This window comes from Acomys minous (genome assembly GCF_964271855.1).
Source record: "Acomys minous genome assembly, chromosome: 6".
Lineage (NCBI taxonomy): Eukaryota > Metazoa > Chordata > Mammalia > Rodentia > Muridae > Acomys > Acomys minous.
In genome coordinates this window covers 113,900,894-113,920,627 of record NC_140487.1, presented here as the reverse complement: position 1 = coordinate 113,920,627, position 19,734 = coordinate 113,900,894, and the positions used below count along the sequence as shown (strand labels likewise).

The 19,734-nt window shown below is 44.6% G+C and overlaps 1 protein-coding gene across 8 annotated transcripts in view; it reads right to left on the bottom strand.

Moving 5' to 3' along the window:
* Positions 1–8,417: 8,417 nt before the first annotated feature.
* Positions 8,418–19,734, bottom strand: part of HP1BP3 (heterochromatin protein 1 binding protein 3) — a 30,559-nt gene continuing 19,242 nt past the window's right edge. For all 8 annotated transcript variants that reach the window (XM_084788168.1, XM_084788164.1, XM_084788166.1 and 5 more), the window contains 5 exons: positions 17,356–17,446; positions 14,938–15,097; positions 11,893–12,004; positions 10,523–10,639; positions 8,418–10,093 (listed from right to left, as the gene is read on the bottom strand). In XM_084788168.1, the coding sequence (XP_084644294.1) occupies positions 9,799–10,093; positions 10,523–10,639; positions 11,893–12,004; positions 14,938–15,097; positions 17,356–17,446 (775 nt within the window). In that variant the 3' untranslated portion in view covers positions 8,418–9,798. The remainder of the gene's footprint in view (positions 10,094–10,522; positions 10,640–11,892; positions 12,005–14,937; positions 15,098–17,355; positions 17,447–19,734) is intronic.

Genomic DNA, 19,734 nt, shown 5'->3' with positions numbered 1-19,734 from the left:
GCAAGGTGGGAAACTAGTAAGTCTTAAACAGGTGAGACAGGTAGCAAAATGGAGAGGCGCAACAGGTGGCGCTGGGGGCTCATGATGTTTGGAAGCTGCACTGGGGAGGAGGGGGTGTGGGGGAGGGGCGGAAGTAGGATGGCTCAAGGCTCGCGGGCCACTGAGCTGGAGCTGGGCTCTCTGTGGTGGGGGAAGCTGGTAGAAATTTGCATCCAGCTCTTAGTGCCCAGAGGGAAGTGGGCACCTGTAGCTCTAGCTTCTTAGGAAGCCGGGGCAGGAGGGCCAGAATTTTTTGAATCCAGGAGTCCAGGGCTAGTCTGGACAATTCAAGACCCCCCCCTCTCCCCAACTCAAGAGAGAAAAAAAGGTCTCATAGGGAAAACAGGACAATCTGGGAGGAGTCCACTGAAGAGCAGAAGGGAGCCACAGAAAAAGGTGAGCTGAGGCCTGAGGTAGTCTGCCAAAGCAGCAGGCTGCATATGACTCAAGATCAGCCTTAAGAAGGAGACTTTAGGGCTAGAGAGATGGCTCAGAGGTTAAACTGCACTGTCTGTTCTTCCAAAGGTCCCGAGTTCAATTCCCAGCAACCACATGGTGGCTCACAACCATCTATAATGAGGTCTGGTGCCCTCTTCTGGTGTGCAGGCACATATAGGGGCAGAACGCTGTACAAATAATAAATAAATCTTAAAAAATAATAAAAAAAGACTTGCCGGGCGTGGTGGCGCACGCCTTTAATCCCAGCACTCGGGAGGCAGAGGCAGGCGGATCGCTGTGAGTTCGAGGCCAGCCTGGTCTACAAAGTGAGTCTAGGACAGCCAAGGCTACACAGAGAAACCCTGTCTCGGAAAAAAAAAAAAAGACTTGAATAAAAATGGGGGCAGGGGAACAGTACATAGGGGTGTCTGGGAGCTGGACAGCTAGGGTATTACAAACCTGTTTCAAAGGCTGCTAGATCATTTGCTCAGCCTCACTCCAGTCCCTTCCTGAATCCTAACGCCTTTTTTTTTTTTTTGCAGGGTATGAAAACCACAACCCACCCAAAGAGGTACTGGTGCTAAGTGGGATGTGGAGAGGAGGGACAAGTGCCCAGGAGATCGACAAACAACACTCCGGCCTTGCCCCCCATCTTTTTTTTTTTTCTCTCTGACCCTTAGCCACATTCACAGAGGTAGGGGGCAGAGGTCATGTGGGACAGATGCGTCAATGGGCCAGCTACTCAGAATGGATGCAGGCCTCTGTTAGGGTCCCTGCAGACCCAAGGACGCTCCTAATCTCACCAGCCTTTCTTGCAATTACTGGCTTGGGTCAGAGAGACCGGGGTGCAAGTTCTGTGGGGCTTTGGGCCAGCTGCCTAATCTCGCTATGCTCACTTCTTCACCTGTAAACCCTGGGTAATGCCAGGGCCCTCAAACCTGCTGGCAGGAAGGGATCTTGGGAAAACAGGGAAGTCTAGACTCTTCCTGTCCAGGCTATACCACCTGGAGACCGTCACCAACTGTGAAAGTCAGGCTGGGAATGTGGCCTGGAGGCTCTGACTCCCCAGTAGAGAGCAGGGATTAGTGCCACTGTGGCAGGAGTGCTTGGAAAGGGAGGGGCTTGGGTGCCTTAGAACTGATGCTCTTAGAAGCCAGGAAGGGCCCTACACCTCTGCCTGCCAGTGACCTTCAAGTCCAGGCTCAAGCCAGAGAGCAGAGGCCAGCAGGCATTTACAACTCTGAGCCAGGAAGAGTGGCAAACAAAAGCTGCAGCATCCCCTCAGAGCCCACCTAGAACTCTGCTAGGCTGCTGTCAACCTGTGTTCTGACTCACCCTTTACTCTAACCCAATGGCACATCTGACGTTTACAGAAAGCAAACCACACTCCCACCATGTGCTGCCTGCCCCCTTGGGGCTCCCAAGGAGGCAGTGAAGGGGCCTTGTCAGTTTCTAACCAACCAGTGCAGGCAGAAGACAACAAGCAGGCAAAGACTACAAGACACATAACTGGCAACGAGACCGGCAAGGAAGGGGGTGGGAGACGGTAAAAAGAAAAGCAACTGCAAAGCAGACAAAGAGAGCTGACAAGAGCCCTTCACTCCCTGCCTGCGGCACACTGCCGGCAAGAACCAGGTAAAGAGGGAGAGAGCCAAGGGTCAGTACACCTCATACTCACGCAGAGAGACCAGCTCCCCTAGTCCCCTGTGTGTGGGGTGGGGAGGTTGGAGGGGGGTGGGTGGCTAGAAGTACAGAGAGGATGGACAGCATTCTCCCAGCACCTCGTCCTTCTACTTGCTCCTCATATTCAGCCTCCCCAGAAACGGCAACTTTGTTCCTCTCCTGCCTCCCTTCCAGTCTGATCCTGTCTCAAACCAAGGAGAAGACCAGGGCTCACTGAAACCCTGGAAACAACTGAATGGCCATCTCAGCCCTTTGAACTAAATAAAAGGTTAGTTTTCCAGAAGGTTCTCTTTGAGCAGGGGACTGGGCAGGTTGACTCTGTACTTCAGTCACTGGGCCTCTGCACCACATAGCCGAGCTATCCATCCACTCAGGTTACTGGGGCTATCCAGCAGCTTGACCAAAGACACATACCACAGGGGGAGCTGGCAAACCCTGGACTATCCGCCAAGCACGACAGTCTTTACAGTCTATAGGGCTCCCAAACAGGCGCAGCGGATGGTCCCATAGCCAGGTACTAGGGATGGAACTGTTTAGAAAGACAAGACTCCTCCCAAGCCCAGCACACCCCGGAGATCACCCCCACAGGGCCCTGGACCCGCGCAAGCAGGGACGAGACTGGGGTTCAGCATGCTTGGCTGTCCAATTCCTCAACTGCTAGGGGGTACTGCGAAGGCAGCCACCTTCTGGGGCTGTTCATCAGCTTCTGTTCCTTCGAGAATCTATCTGGATGCTCGGAGCGCACAGGCTGGATGGGAAAGACACGGAACCTATCACGCCTGGAAGTGCGGAGCGCGTGCGAGCGCAGACAGCGACCTCGCAAGCGTCACGGTCCCCACGTAGCGCTAGGTCTTCAGGGGATGCGGGGGTGGGGTGGGGGTTCAGGTGCCCGGGAGACAGGAAGGTAGGGATGGAGACGAGGGCTGAGGTGATGGCAACTGCGGGAGGTGGGGGTGCGGCTCGTTCTTGGTGACCCTCCCATTCTGGGCCCAACCCCCGGAAGGTCCCTGCGCGCACTCACCGATGCTGTCGCCTTTCTTGGCGGGTCTCACTCCGCTCCGGTCCCCGCAGCCTCCGCGCCTACCCAGTACCGCGACCGCCCCGCCCCCTTCCCCCGCGCCCCCCACGTGGCCCTGGGATCAACCCTCGGGCATCACCTGGCGGCGGCGCCCGCCTCACAAACCAATCGGAGCCGCTCCGCTCGGCTGCGACGCCCAATCAGAGGCCGCGAGGGTCCTTGCCTCCGCCCACGCCGCGGCCAGGGCTGGCTCCTCCTAGTTGCTCTTCCTCGGTGAAGCCGGCCTAGCCGGGAGCGCTCTTGGGCCTCGCTACTTGATACTCAGGCCATGTAGGTCCCCATCTCCACTGCGGGGCCTGGGTCTGCTAGGTCGCTCCATGACCACGCAGTTAGTAGAGGACTTGGTTGAATGTATCCCTTTCCCATATGGGGATTTACAGGGCTGCTCGGAAATCCACTTAGGTGAGGAAATAGTGAATTCAGCCAGCTCTAGCACAGGGCGGAGAGGGCGGACCCTTCTGATCCCATGAGGCAAGGAGCACGGTAGGTGGCCCAAATAAACCGCAAATCCTAGCCAGGCAAGCGCTTCGTGTGTATTAAACCCGAAATCCGCAGAAATAACGCATCAGAAACTGCCCGTGCCCCACACCACAGAAATCCAGGACACAGTCAGGCCCAGGGAGAGTAACTCCTGTCCCCCTCTAACGGGATCTCTTGGACAGATGACACAGGCAGTGAGAAAATGGACCTGAGCCTCAGTAGAGTCCCCAGGGGCCAAGTCTGCATCGCTCTAGGCATCCCTTGTCTCTGCAAAGCTCCTAGCACCTTTCCAGAGGCAACTGTGAGGTGTGATTGTTACAGGCCTAACCCACAACTGGGCACTTCCTCTCGCCGAAGTGCGAATTGGGCAAACACTTTAATGGTGTTATTCCTCTAGGGCTTCTCTACAAAGTAATTGCCACCCCCACTTTTACCGAGTCCCCCGTGCCAAATGCTAAGGGACCTACCTGACAGTCTCCAGGCCAGGACCATGAAGGTGCAATGGGGCAAACTCAAGCTGGCTACTAGGGACACATAAAAATGAAAAGGCTAACTCCCAACTCATTATTTTTAGAGACAGGGTTTCTCTGTGTAGCCCTGGCTGTCCTGGACTCACTTTGTAGACCAGGCTGGCCTCAAACTCAGATATTCGCCTGCCTCTACAAACCCCCTCCCCCCACCAAGTGCTGAGATTAAAGGCATGTGCCACCACACCGGCTTAACTCCCAACTCTTAAAAAGAAAATAAAAACTATTTGAAGCTCCTTACTTCATCCAGATTTACTTTAAATTTATGTTTTTAATTGTGAGCTATGGTGGTTCATTCCTTTCTTCTTTCGTTTTATTTCCTTTTATCTGTGTGGGTGTTATGTCTGTGTAGCACATGCAACGCCAGAAGTGGGAGTCAGATCCTCTGGGACTGACATGCAGGTGCTAGGAATTGAACCCAGGTTCTATGGAAGGGCAGCCAGCGCTCTTAACCACTGACACTTTCATCACCCAGGTGTATGTGCATCACATACATGCCTGGGACCCTCAGAGAACAGAAGAGGGGGCTACACCTGGAGCTGATGGCTGTGAGCCACCACATGGATGTTAAGAACACAACACAGGTCCTTTGCATGAGCAACACATGCTCTTAGTGGCTGAGCCATCTATCTCTCCAGCCCCCAAAATAAATACAACTTTTTTTTTCAAGGAAAGGAAAAAAATGGCTGGGTGTATATACTTTTTTTAAGTGGTAGAGCCTTTCTCAGGCATGTATAGGTGGAGTTCAGTCCATAGCACTGACAAAAGAAAAACCCGGCAAGATGGCTCAGTGGGTTACGGTACCTGCTGCCAAGGCTGATGACCTCTGAGTTCAATCCTTAGGACCCACATTGTGGAAGATGACTCCTAACATGTCCCACCTTTCAAATACCCACAACCTTACATGTGCGCACATAAAAAATAACCAAAATGTAATAATAAACAACTGTATAGGCTGGAGAGAGGCTCAGTGGTTAGGAGGTCCTAAATTGAATTCCTACATCCTACACGGTGGTTCACATCCATCTGTAGTTCAGGTTCAGGGAGATATAACACTGTTTTCTGCCTACCTTGGGCACTAGGCACACATGTGGAACACATACACACACATACAAAACACCCATACACACAAAATTCAAACAAAACCCTACATGCTCAAAAGTTTACATCAAAGGTGACAAACTTTGGAGGTACCAGCCATCTCCAGGCACGCTGACCAAGTCCCACTGAGAACTGTAGCATGGAACAGTTGTCACTACCTACATTCCTAACAGCAAGCTCTCCAGCTGCCAGGATGAGTGACTCACCTGTGCAGGAAGCCTGGTATTACCCATATAAAGCATAGAGAGGCATGACAAAAAATAAGACAGGCTGGGGCGGGCTGAGGTGGGAGTCATGATTGCCAAAAGCATTAGTGCGCACCTTGCAAGTCATGGTTATTTCCTGATGACTCAATGACAATCACTAAACCACACCGGTGGGGGCTTGCTATTACAATCTCCCCTTTTATTGAAAATCCCCGAATCTGGTTCTGTGCTTGGCAGCTGATGAGAGTGCGTGGGAGTAACTGCACATCAGCAGGATGGATGCGTCTCCTCCACTCCGAGTACCCAGGAGAGCCGGTGCCCCAGGAGAGATGCCAACCAGGACTCACACTTTCCCAGCAGAAAGGAAGAGATCTGAAAAGATGGGGGGCTTCTTCCCAGACACTTAGCAGCTTGTTGCTGAGACAGACTAAGTGTTGGGGATGCATTTCCTGCAGGGAGACTGCTACATTGAAAAACATGGAAGCCACTAAGATGGTTCTGTAGCTTGCATACCCAACACCTTCAGTTCTACCCTTGGCCCTGTTTCTGATCCATGCAGGTAAGGGGGTCAGCTGATGGCTGCACAGGTTCTGACAACTGAGTCACAGCCCCAGGTCCTCACTACCGTATGTTACCAGCAAGTTTGACTTATTCAAACAGGTGCAGTAAGAACCTAAGGACTGGCAAGAATTTCATCAGACCAAGTTTCCAGAACGGTGCAGTGGAGTGAGGCTGTAGCATAGCCCTGACCTGAGACCAGAGGCCAGCAGGAGATGGATGACAGACAGTGGAGAACTGCTACCACTGCAGCTCACGACTGTTACGTTGATATATCCACATTCTGGGACTTCTCTTGGTGGGCATCATTGAAAATGAGCTACTTTAAAAATTTATAAAGTAAAAAGCTGCCAACCTTCTAACGTGGGAAAATCTGCCTGATGCCGTGGCTCCTGGAAAAGCTCATCCTGTGGACTGAGTGATGGAGATTCTGGAGTAAGATATCGAATAGAAAGTATTCCAGAGCTAGCACCCGAGAGTGGCAGAGTATCTGTACAGAGTCCTATAAAAACCCTAGGGGCAGGAATGGAGGGATGGCTCAGTGGTTAAGAACACATACAACTCTTGCAAAGGACCTGAGTTCAGTTCCTGATAGCACGTGGGGCTGCCTATACCATACCTGCCTGTAACTCCGGCTCCAGTGGGATCCAATGCTTCTGGCCTCTTGAGGTCAGACTGACGATATGCCCCTCCCTCCAATAATTAAAGAAGTATCTTTTAAAAACCTTAGAGCCATGCAGATGAAGTTCAGTGGTGTGTGTGTGTGTGTGTGTGTGTGTGTGTGTGTGTGTGTGTGTGTGTGTGTGTATGTGTGTGTGTGTGCGCGCGCGCGCGCGCGCCTGTGTGTTAGTGCCTACAATCCCACCACTTGGGAGGCAGAGGCATAAGAATTATTTCAAGTTCGAACCCAGTCTGTTTTATAGTTGAATGCTAAAGCACCCAGAAATACATCTTGAGACCTGTCTGAAAAAATCCCAACAACAGCCAGGCATGGTGGCACACACCTTTAATCCCAGCACTTGGGAGGGAGAGGCAGGCAGATTGCTATGAGTTCAAGGCCAGCCTGGTCTACAAATTGAGTCCAGGACAGCCAAGGCTAACCCAGAGAGACCATGTCTGGGAACCCCCCACCCTCCCCAAAAAACCCAAACAACAAAATGCCATGACTTACTAGCAAACCTGCCTTATGATGATTTCACTTCCCTGTCTTCATAAACAATTATTTCCAAGGGTAGAGATGAAATCACTGGGCCAAAAGACACTTGGACAATTCAAAAGCTTTAGAAACAACAACAACAAAAAAACCTAGGGGGAAGCAATCAAAGTAGTCCTGTATTCAAAGAACATTGGTTTGGGACCAGCAAGATGTCTCAGAGGGTCAAGGGGCACTTGCCTGGGTCTGACAATGGTAGAAGGAAGGAGAACCAACTCCAAGTTGCCCTCTGGGGTCCACATGGGTGCTGTGGAGATGGACATGCACTAAACACATGTAAAGTACACAGGTGTTAACTCCACCTTTGCCATCTACCTGTGTATAATTACAATTGATTTTTCCTCCCATAAGATGGAGACAATAAACATGACCACAGAACTACTAGATATTTGCTAACACAGTACAAAGCTACTATTATATAGTTTATATTGAGTGGTTTGGCCTCAGGCTCCTTCAAAAGCTCAGTCACCAGGTAGCAGGGCGGTGGCAGAATCTTTAATAGGTAGTAGTGTAGGGCGAGGAAGTTAAATTACTAGGAGTGTGTGCTCTCACCAAGAGCCAAAGATGTGATGATGTGATGAGAATGGCTGGCCTGAGACTCCCTCTGTGTACCAGGCTGGCCTGAGACTCAGCGATCATCCTACCTCTGCCTCCTGTGTGCCAGGACTAACGCTGTACGCCACCACGGGCCCCAAGGTGAGTCTTTAAGAAATCTTTGATTTGCCATGCTGTGGTGACACGCGCCTTTAATCCTAGCACTCGGGAGGCAGAGGCAGGCGGACTGCTGTGAGTTCGAGGTCAACCTGTTCTACAAGTGAGTCCAGGACAGGCAAGTCTAACACAGAGAAACCCTGTCTGGAAAAACAAAAACAAAAACAAAAAACAAAGAGAGAAATCTTTGATTCAATAAATATCTAGCATTCAAAATATCTTGAAAGAAAACATCATTGACCGTCAAAATAATAATTCAAAAGTAAGTAAGCTGGGGCTTGTCTTTAAAAGGAAGCAACGTGTCCCTTGCAGGAAAAGAGATTACAGGGCAGGCAACGTGAGCTACTACTCTTCAGAGTATACTAGAAACTTTTCAACAAAAATTGTAGTTCAGCAGCTTTTAAAATTCGTGTTTATTCATATTTTTCAAAATATATGTACATAAAAAAGGAAGATTTACAACAGGAAAGATTGCCTTACATGCAACACAAATCCCAATGACTCATGATGGGATATCAAAGGTTATGACCCAATTCAAGCCCATTTTCTCAAGTCCATTTCCCAGCCAATGTAAGCTACAGGGATCCCAGGAGACACTGCAAGTGGAATGAATCTCAAACAAACACCTCCTCTGGCAGCATGTAAGCCAGAGGATGTACATCAAAAGTTTAAGACAATTAAAATATCAAGTGCCACAGGGAAGGAATAAATGATAAGCAGAAACTGTATTTCTCAAGTAGAAAGCTAGTTCTATTTTACACAATCTCACAATCCTAAAACAAATACAAAAAGAAGGTTAGGTAGTATAGCTTCATTTGCTTTTTCCTCCTCCTTTCTTCTGTTAAAGTATCTCGAAAAAGAAACCATTTGCCTGATATCAAAAGTGCTATGGAAAGAATGGGGGGGGGGGAACACCACGCACAGGTGAATCTGAAATCTGGTTATTTTAGCAAATCATGTTTTTACCACTTAACATTTCTATATTAGTAACTCAAACAAGTTATTCATGCCCCAAATATTAAAAATATATCTAGACATTTGATCAAGAATATTGTGTCATTTTTGGTAATATAAGTAACACCAGAAATCAGATTCTATGTATTCCTGTACTTCCCCTGCAGTCAAAAACCAAGTGGTACAGACAGACAACTTGTGCTTGCTGTTAAGGGAACAATGCTCTGGGTAGCAAAGCGTGCTTGGCAGTTGGTCACAGTGACCAAAGGAGCAGTGGTCTTCAGAATCTATGGGATTGCAGAGACTGGGGCTTCTTTCCAAAGCTAGAATGTCTCCAGCTCAAGCTGGAAAGAATGTTAGTGGAGTGACTTTACAGCCAGCTTTAGAAAGTCTCCAGGCAGGAGGCAATGCCTTTCTGACAGTGCACCTGCCTCCTGTTGACTTCCAGCACCAGACCTGTTGGTGCTCACGATATATATAAGTCTTTGCAATTGTTTAGACTAACTTGGAGGAGAAAAAAAAAAAAATCAGAGGATACAAAAAGAGAGAATGAGGGTCAGGATTAAGAAGAACAAAAGAACAGTTACATAGTTTAGCGAAGTCCAGAATTATGGCAGAAATTAAAATGAAGAGGCAGGCACTGAGAACAGCACCTAAAGCTAACAAATGTCTACACTGGTTTGTTTATATTCCTTCCCACAAAGTTCAGAGAGGAAGAAAAAAATGTAAAAGCATTATAACTAAAACAAATGCACACTCACCTTATAAAATAAGATTTTGAATTCCATCATGATACTTTTCCTATAAAATTTACTTTTTTGCCTTGAAAGACTTCTTCGTGGCAGATTTGCCCTTGCTGGGCAGCTTCACATCCTTTCTAGCATTGGCTATGGGCTTTTTGGAGGAGCTCCCACTAGGCTTCTTGATGACTGAGGGTGAGGGTCTGGCTTTCTTAGCAGGGGTTTTGGCCTTGGGGGGAGCTTTCTTAGGCAGTGGCCTCACTTTCCCTCTCTGGGCAGCAGGGACTTTTCGCACAGGCTTGGACCCTCTCTGCTTCATGGATGCTGCCTTCCCCTGGGACTTGGCTGGTGTTTTCTTCTGTAAACTGTGAGGGAGGAAAAAAAGTATCACTGAGTATAGTAGAGTCACTTTGCCAGCCCAAGTTCCTTTTCCTTGAAGAGAAGTAGCTTATATAGAAATCACTGTTAAAAACAGAAATTTGACTTGATTTCTCAATATAGGCTTCATGTAAATTTAAATGATTCATAAAGTCTACAGCTCATTTCCTGGGATAATATAGGATTATTTCTTTGAATAAACCACAGACATGAATATTATCTGGTTACTCCAGGTTCCAGAAGAAATCCTGCTGATTACGCCAGGAGAATCGTTACTCGGAACTGATATCCTTATGGTTTTGCTATTGTGTTCCTTAATCCTCTTTCCTTATTGTTTTGGTTAGTTGGGTAGTGACGTACGCTCGGTTAATAAGTTGTAATAAAATATATTGGTTAAGAAAATTGAGCCTACACACCTTCTTTTGGGTGGTGGTTCTTCATCCTCAGAGTCTTCTGATGATTCTTCCTCATCCTCATCCTCGTCTTCATCTTTAGAACCATCTGGCTCTTTCTTTGGAAACAGAACTCCTGGGCTAAGGTAGGGAAAAAGTAAAACACCATCTCACGTAGGGCAAAGAAAATGAGGTGAACTCAGTTGCTGTCACCAGACACGCCCATTTCTATTCAGATTCCCTCAAAAATGTCAAGTTAGACTACAAATACCTGTTTAGAATTTAACCTATATTGAACACATGTACAAAGTCACCATAAATTGGGGAAAGTTCTACATGTTTTATTCCCATCCTCCCATCTCTTAGGAAAATAGACTGAGTAAGCAGTCACTAACCTTCTGCCATGTGGATCTGCCCCAGACACACAGCAGCCAATGCTCTGCAGAACAATGACCATGTTTTGCCTTCACAACATTGGCCAATAACTCAAAGCTATAACTCTTCAAAGTTTTAGAGAAACTGGCCAAGAATCATATCCTCTAAACTTTAAAAAAAATTTTTTCTATTAATATTTCCATAAATTAAAACATGTGTATGACCTGACTATTCAATGTACTATTTAATGTCTGAAAGAGCAAGTATACATTCAATAAAGTAATGTCTATGTTTTTAAGACTAATTATGGGGCTAGAGAGAGGGTTCAGAGGTTAAGAGAGCACTGGTAGTTCTTCCAAAGGTTTTGAGTTCAATTCCTTGCAACCACATGGTAGCTAATAACTATCTATAATGAGATCTGGTTCCGTCTTCTGGCCTGCTGACTCATATGCAGGGTGAATATGGTATAAATAATAAGTAAATAACTCTTCAAAAAATGACTAATTATGTAAGAAAATGTCAATGCTAAAGCAAGAGCCTCACAGCACAGGCTATGGCATCTTACTAAAAATGAAAGTTTAAGAGGGTTCCAGCACCAACTCCCTGAAAAGTATGCAGCTGCTAAGAGCTTCATGTATGTTTAAACAACTAAATGCATCATGAACAGAAGACAGATTTTTTTCAAATAAAAGTTTGAAGAAGGCAGAGTTATGATTTGTGGGAACAGTCAAGGTTCCCCCCATCTGATTTTCTGGATGATTAACTAATGTTTAATTCTCTGGCAATTTGACTGTTGTTACTATTTAGAAAGATTAAAGAATAATCAAAATGACTCCAAGAGCTAGCTATACTGGAATTCTAGGAGAGCAGAAATGCCTGTTTCAGTGAGAACCTTTTGCTAGTCGTTATTTTCAGAGAGTCCCAGCTCAGGGCAACAGTAAGCTAAATTAACCCACACTGGTAAAACCTAGGAGCAGATTCAAGTCTACAGTGGCCAGTGCTTCACCTTGAGAACTCACCTTGGATAATAGGGGAAGCACAGTTGGAAGGTGCCGCTGAACCCCTTCCCCGAGATCTGCTCCATCCACCCATTCTTCTCACATTTCTGCAGAGTCTTTTTCAGCAAATGCACTTTAACAACAACAACAACAAAATAAATAAATAAATAAAAATTCAATAATTAAAAAAAATAAAAGTTTATATATTCAGAGTTATGCAACCAAATTAAATAGAAATTATGTAAACATTGATAACAATACACTAACTAGTATATGTTATCTAAGTCCTTTGTGCCTGACTAAATTAATTAGCTCATACAACAACTACTTTATGCCCATAAAATTGGTTAGTTATATTGGAAAAGTAAAAGAAGACATTAGAATCCATGAGTCAAAAATTTTTTTCACAGAAAAGGTAAACAGGTATTTAAAATGAAATCATTGCCTTGAGTCTAGAGGTCCAAAGTCTTGTTCTCAGGTAGCATGTAAATGGTTAATACAATTTTGAATCTAAATATTTCATTTCCACTCATTCAAGCATCTAATGAGGAACCTATAGTTACACAGCAATAATCACCTCAGAGTTTTATTTCAAGATGAACAGGGGCTAGAGAGATGGCTAAGTTGGTAGAGTGCTTGCTGTGTTCAGGACCTTAACAAACATGGAGACAGCAGGCACTCAAGTGTGCATCTGCAACCCTGCAACTAGGAGGTGGAGAGAGGCAGATCCCCGGAGCCAGTAACAACGCAGTCACACACACATGAGCATGCACACTAACTATCTACAACACAAAAGATAAGCAGGGCAATTTCCTCAAAAATAAATCGACAAAACAATGGAATAGCGGGGCTGGAGAAATGGCTCAGCAGTTAAGATCTCTGGCTGCTCTTCCAGAGGACCTGAGTTCAATTCCTGGCAACCACGTGGTGGCTCACAACCATCTATAATGGTGTGCATGAAAACAGAGCACTTGTATACATAAAATAAGTAAATAAATCTTTTTCCCCTTTTAAAAAAGTTTATTAATTTATTCAGATTACAACTCAATTGCCATCCCATCGCTTGTATCCTCCCTCCGAGTAAATAAATCTTAAAAAAAAAAAAAAGGAAAAAAAAGTTCCTTTTATGCCAAGACACATAAAAGATATAATAAGAGAATTCAATTAATAAAATATAGCCCCAGTTGGGCAGGAGTGGCACACACCTTTAGTCCCAAGACTCAGGAGGCAGAGGCTCTGAGTTTGAAGCCAACCTGGTTTACAGAGTGAGTTCCAGGACAGCCAGGGACTACACAGAGAAACCTTGTCTTGAAAAACAACAACATAAAACAAAACAAAAAATCCACAACATCCTCAAAAAAGACAGCTTCAGTGTAAGTGAAAATGGAAGCACTGCTAAACAGGCTTCTTGGCTGGTTGTGGTGGTTCTGTAAACCCAGCTACTTGAGGGCTAAAGCAAAAGGATTTCAAGTCCAAAGCCAGCTTGAACTACCACCCTCCAACTCCCGGTCTCTCTGCATATCGCTGGTTGTCTTGGAATTTGCTCTGCAGTTCTCAATCTGCAGGCTGGCCTAGAACTCAGAGATCTGCCTGCTTCTGTCTCTCAAGTGCTGGGATTAAAGGCATATGCCGCCACCATCTGTCCAGTCTAAGCTACTTAATACGATTCTATATTAAAAAAGAAAGTTCTTTAGGCCAAGTGTAGTTGCACGTGCCTCTATGTGGGAAGCAACTGGATTGCTGAGTGGAAGGCCAGCTTGGTTTGCACAGTGAGTTTTAGCCAGCGAGGAATACAGAGTGAGACCCTCTCTCAAACAACGAAACTCCACATGCTTCAAAATTATGTTTCTTTTATTTTATTGAGATGAGATGTTGCTTTGTTACCAGGCTGGTCTCAAATTACTAGGCTTGAATGATCCTCCCACCTAAAACTCCAAAGTAGCAGAGACTATATTGCATGTACCATCATGTAAGGCAAAATTTACTTAAATAAAACATACTAGTTTGTAGTTTCTGTTACAGAATTTCCATATTCTTCACATTAAATCCTTGCAATTTAGTCACTCTTCATAAAGTGCCAAGTTTGCCACTCTCTTACCAGCACATGTGAAATGTGAAATTATAGACTAGTCTCTAGTCTTAAAATATTATATCTGGTAATTTATTGAGACAAAATACATCTTGTTATAGAGCGTAAGTCAATAACAACCTCTGACTTGGGAGAAATTGAAAACTAACAAAAAGAGCCAGGCGGTGGTGGCGCACGCCTTTAACCCCTGCACTTGGGAGGCAGAGGCAGGCGGATTGCTGTGAGTTTGAGGTTAGCTTGGTCTACAAAGCGAGTCCAGGACAGCCAAGGATACACAGAGAAACCCTGTCTCAAAAAAACAAAACAAAACAAAAAATTAAAAAAAAAAAAATTAACAGAAAGTGCCAAACAGCAGTACTAGTAAATCTAGCACTTGAAAGGCTGAAGCCCAAGGATTTTGAGTTCCACACCAGCCTAGGGGAAACAATGAGACAGAACCTCAAACGCAAAGCCTGTAAGGGATGGAGAGACAGCTCAAATGTTAAAGTGCTATCTGTTCTTCCACGGGACCTGAGTTTGATCCTAGCACCCATGCTCAGGCTACGTACAACCATCTGTGTCTCTAGCTGCAGGGAGGGGATCTAACATCCTGCTCTGACCTCAGCAGGTACCAAAAGACACATGCACACACTCACCCAAACACATGAAAGCTACATTTTTTTTTTTTTTTTTTTTTTTTTGGTTTTTTGAGACAGGGTCTCTCTGTGTAGCCTTGGCTATCCTGGACTCACTTTGTAGACCAGGCTGGCCTCGAACTCACAGCGATCCACCTGCCTCTGCCTCCCAAGTGCTGGGATTAAAGGCGTGCGCCACCACCGCCCAGCGACAGCTACAATTTTTAAGAAGCATGAAAATCAATGAAAGGTAAGCCGTGATTACTTCTCAATCAGTAATTAATGCTTCCACGTTAGTAGCATGGCCTTCTCTGTAATAGTATTCCTCTAGTCCCAGCTAAATGAGCACACTCTGACTCTTACTTTGATAGTTAGAATTGGTCCCTGGGTGGTTCTCCAGGACATATTTCTTCAGAGCAGTGGTGGAGCAGGTCTTCGGTTCATTCATGGCAGCAATGGCAGACAAGATTGCATATTCCATCAGGCTTCCACCAAGGAGGGGTTTCTCCCCTGATTTCTTCAGCTGTTTTCCAAGAAGGAAGAGAAAAGCATCAAGACAACACTCTCCCAAAGCAGGTCAAGACAACACTCCTCTGCACCACGTGGGTCGGAGCTCCTGCATCAGCACAGGTATGTTTTACAATGAATTATCAGGTCAGGGTTTTCTCTTCCTACTCACCAGGTTTTAATCTAACTGAGGAGTCCCAACTCTCTTTTCGATAATTTCTTCTTCCATCAACCCCTCCAACCCATCTAAAACAGCAATAGGTATTTTAAACCCATAGAGACTAACATCCTTAGGCCTTGTGCCATAAAAAATAGATACATATTTAGGGGATCATACAATAGATTACGTGGCCTAATTCCAGGCTGAGACTAAGAAATAAAGTTGTATTAGTAACAATTAAACTGGCCATGGCAGCACATGCCTTTAATCCAGTACCACAAAGGCAGAGGCAGGAGGATCTCTGTGAGTTCAAGGCCAGCCTGGTCTACATAGTGAGTTCTAGGACAGCCAAAGGATACACAGAAAGACCCTGCCTTAGAAACAAAGAAAGATTAGTAACAATGAGCCCAACAGGAAAATAAGAACACTTTATAGTACTGGCTTACTTATTCTTTGAGGCAGGGTTTCATGTATCAAAGTCTGGCTTCAAACTTGTATGGAAATATGGCTCATTTAGAAGGCTGCTTGTCTAGCATACATGAAGCCCTGTGTCCAAACATCAGCATCCCATTAGCCAGTGATGGTAGCATATGCCTTTAATCCCAAGACTTAGGAGAAAAGAGCAGGAGGATCAGAAGTTCAAAGTCAAGACCAGCCTGAGGTACAGAAGTCCCTGTCTCAAAAAAGTAAAAAGCCATAAAATTAGAAAAAAAAAAAATTCAACTTCTATATTTGACTAGGAACTTTTATCTGTAGTAAAGATCTCCAAACAAATGAACAAAAGATCAGTAAGCACATAAAAACGTACTTAGCATTAGTAGCCATTAGAAAAATGTCCATCAAAAAACTTCAAGAGAGAACACTTCCTCTCCACAAGCAGACTAACAAAGTTGGAGAAAGCGGGAATGTGAAATGTTGTCCTGTTCACTCTATGGTTAGCAAGTCTACTCCTAGCTACTGACTTCCCAGAAAGAAAAAATTCTTTACACAAGGCACTTGGATACAAATCTTCATATGCAGTATACTACATAACTAAGAAATGGAAACAATCCAAATATGCAACTTGCGCATGGATGAACTAGGTACTGATACACACTACCACATGAAAAAACTCAATCATTATGCTAAGTAGTCAAGCCAAACAAAAAAAGGCCACACAATGAATCATTTGTTTTGTATGAAATGTGAGGAAGGCTTAGCAGACCTTGTAGGTTGTCTGAAGCTAGAGGTAAAAATCAGAAGTGACTGCAATAGTCACAAGAGATCTTTCCAGCGCAGCAGCAGGCCTCCAAACTCAACTGTGAATCAGACCACTGAAAATTTACCAAAACTGCTAAAACAATCTACCATTCACTGAGTTTTGTTGTAGTATCAAGAAATAATATCTATCACTATCTGAAAGTAATCTCAGAATGTTCTTTCTCTATTTCTGTATCACGGTGGCCTTTCTTCATAAACTGAAGAGACATTTAATAAAACAACTTAAGGTAGATATTAAAAAAACATTGGCAAAAATGTAAAAAGTACCTCTTTTAACCAATTTTCTGAAGACAACTATTTTTCATGAAAAAAAAAATATTATTTTTTTCTCCCAGTCTCTCATTTTTGGTTTCACTATTTTATTTTTTTAAAGATTTATTTATTTTATTTATTGCATATGAGTACTTTATCTGCAGAAGAGGGTATCAGATTACATTATAGATGATTGTGAGCCACCATGTGGTTGCTGGGAATTGAACTCAGGACCTTAGGAAGAGCAGGTGGAGCTCTTAACCACTGAGCCATCTCTCCAGCCCCACTATTTTATTTTTGTTTTGTTTTTCAAGACAGGATTTCTCTGTATAGCCTTGGCTGTCCTGGACTCACTTTGTAGACCAAGCTGGCGCTGAACTCAGAGATTTGCCTGCCTCTGCCTCCTTAAGTGCTAGGATTACAGGCGCGCATCACCAAAACTGACTCTGGTTCCTACTTTTAATTTCTAATTTAATAAATATTGATAGATGTTAGCACAGATAGGAAAACATTTAAGGGTCTTCAACACAGTTTAAGGATAAAAGGTTCTGAAACTCAAATTTTGAGAACAAGTTCTCAACAGCAAGCACTCTGCCTCTAACCTGGAATGTCCCCGAGGCGCCTTTGCCAGTTATCTGTTCTAGCTGGCCTCTTTCTACTGCTCTCTGTAGAGCATTCTTCAACAACTGGGGCCTGCAGAGGAAAACAAAACACAGTGATAAACATGTCAGTGAAACAAGACTTGAAGAAATAGATCCAGGGCTATTTCCAAGATCTAAAGTTATATTTCCTATTATGTATAATATTCTGTTAAAATAAACAAAAACAGAACACGAAATTGCAGGCACCCTGGACAAGCGGAACCTCTTTCCTCCTAAAGAAGCTGTTACTGACATGTATATGATCCTTACCATACAGTACAAACTTTCTAATGGCCAGAGCATGTCCAACTCTGTAATTACTGCTATCAGACTGATGAACACCCTGAACAATTTCAAAGCCCCCAAACAAAGCAAAGGCATCACTTCCCTCAATGGAGTCTTACCAAGTGACCCAGGCCACACAAAGATTTTGGCTTTACTCATTCCAACCAAATTCATGTGCGGCACATGTAAAAATACTTCAAAAAAATTTTGTTTTGGAGATAACTGACAGGTCCTGAGGAATATAGCACCTCAAGTTTAACCTCTGGCCTCTACATGCACATATACACGTGTATGCACACACCCAATCACCCCTCAAAAGAAAGAAAGTAGTAAGGGACCCTGCAAGCCTCTCAACATGGGAAGCAAATTTTTATCACGTGTAAGCTGCACAACGATGACGATGACCATGCAATGAGGGGAGCCTACTGTAGTGACGTTAAAGACTTGAGTAGGCCAATGTTGACACGGCTCAGCCAGTAAAGATCTTTGTCAAGCTTTAGGGTCTGAGTTCACTCACCCACATGGTTGAAGAGGAGAACCAACTTCCACAATTGTTTTGTGTGAAAAGAATAGCAAGGGATGGAAAGATGGCTCAGCTGCCAAGAGTACTGGCTGCTTTTCCAAAGGCCCCAGGTTGAATTCCCAGCACTCACATGCTGGCTCATAATCATCTGTAACTTCAGTTCCAGGAAATCTAATGCCCTCTTTTGGCTCCTACAGGCACTGCGAGTAGGCGTTGCAGTCATACATGCAAGCAAATATTCATAAAGAGCACTGTCTGCTCCTCTAGAGGTCCTGAGTTCAGTTCTCAGCAACCACATGATGGCTCACAACCATCCATCTATAATGTGATCTGGTGCCCTCTTGTGGGGTGCAGGTGTACATGCAGGCATAAATCTTAAGAGGAAAAAACAAAACAAAACAAAACCTCTGAGGAAGCTGACTAGCTGGATTTGTCAAAGGGTTCAGTGGCACAATCAATCAAAATAGACATTCAAGGTCAACTTCAGGCCTCTGTAAGTGCACATGCATCTGAACACACAAACACATGCCCCCGTACCTATACCAAATGCACACGCACATATGTGCTGAGTGTGGTGGCAAACACTGTAAGCCCATCTCTTGGGAGGTGGAAGCAACAGAATTAGCAGCTCAAGAAATTCTGTTACATAGCAAGTTTGTGGCCAGCCTGGACCACATGAGACCTTGTCTCAAAAATGAATAATAAAAGGAAAAGAACTGTAAGTGGCTCTCTATAACTGCAAATTCTGCAGGAGTGGCTGAATCAGTACTAAATCAAAAACATTTGATGGGGGAGCTATACCTATACTAAATACACCTTTCCCTTACCACTATTTTATGTATTATAAAACCTATTATGTAACAATTATATTAAGTATTTTAAGTGTTCTAGGCAAGACTTAAAAGTATACAGGAGGACAGGATGAGTGGTATAGGCCTATAATACCAGCCACTTAGGTGAGGCAGAGAATCACAAGTTTAAAAGGCTTGTCTAGGCAATTTAATGGAACAATGTCTCAAAATAAAGAGTAAAAAGAAGGCCATGAACGGCTAAGTGGCAGAGGCTTATCTAGCATGCATGAGGACCTAGCTTCAGTTTTCAGTACTGTAAAGTAAACACACAGAAGCCAGGAACAACTGTACTATTCAGAAGGGAGAGGCACAAAGACTTGAGTTTGACAGCAGTCTAGGCTACACAGTGAGAGCCTATCTTAAAAACAACGGAAATTATACATGAAGATGCATGTTTTAGCACTCAGACAGGACTATGTGGAAGCACATGCTTGAGCATTTGTAGGACTTTGGTATCAAGGAAGCTCCCAGCACCGAATCTTCCATAGGTAATGAATGACTGGTGGTCATCTAGACTGTTAGGATCACATAAAACTATGTAGTTTGGGTTTAAAAAACAAATAAAAGAACATTACCAACAAACACTGCTACACATGACATGAAAACATGGGGAATTAGTATATAAAAAATAAAACTGTACAAGAAATTTTACACACACACATACAAAATAAAAAAAAAAAA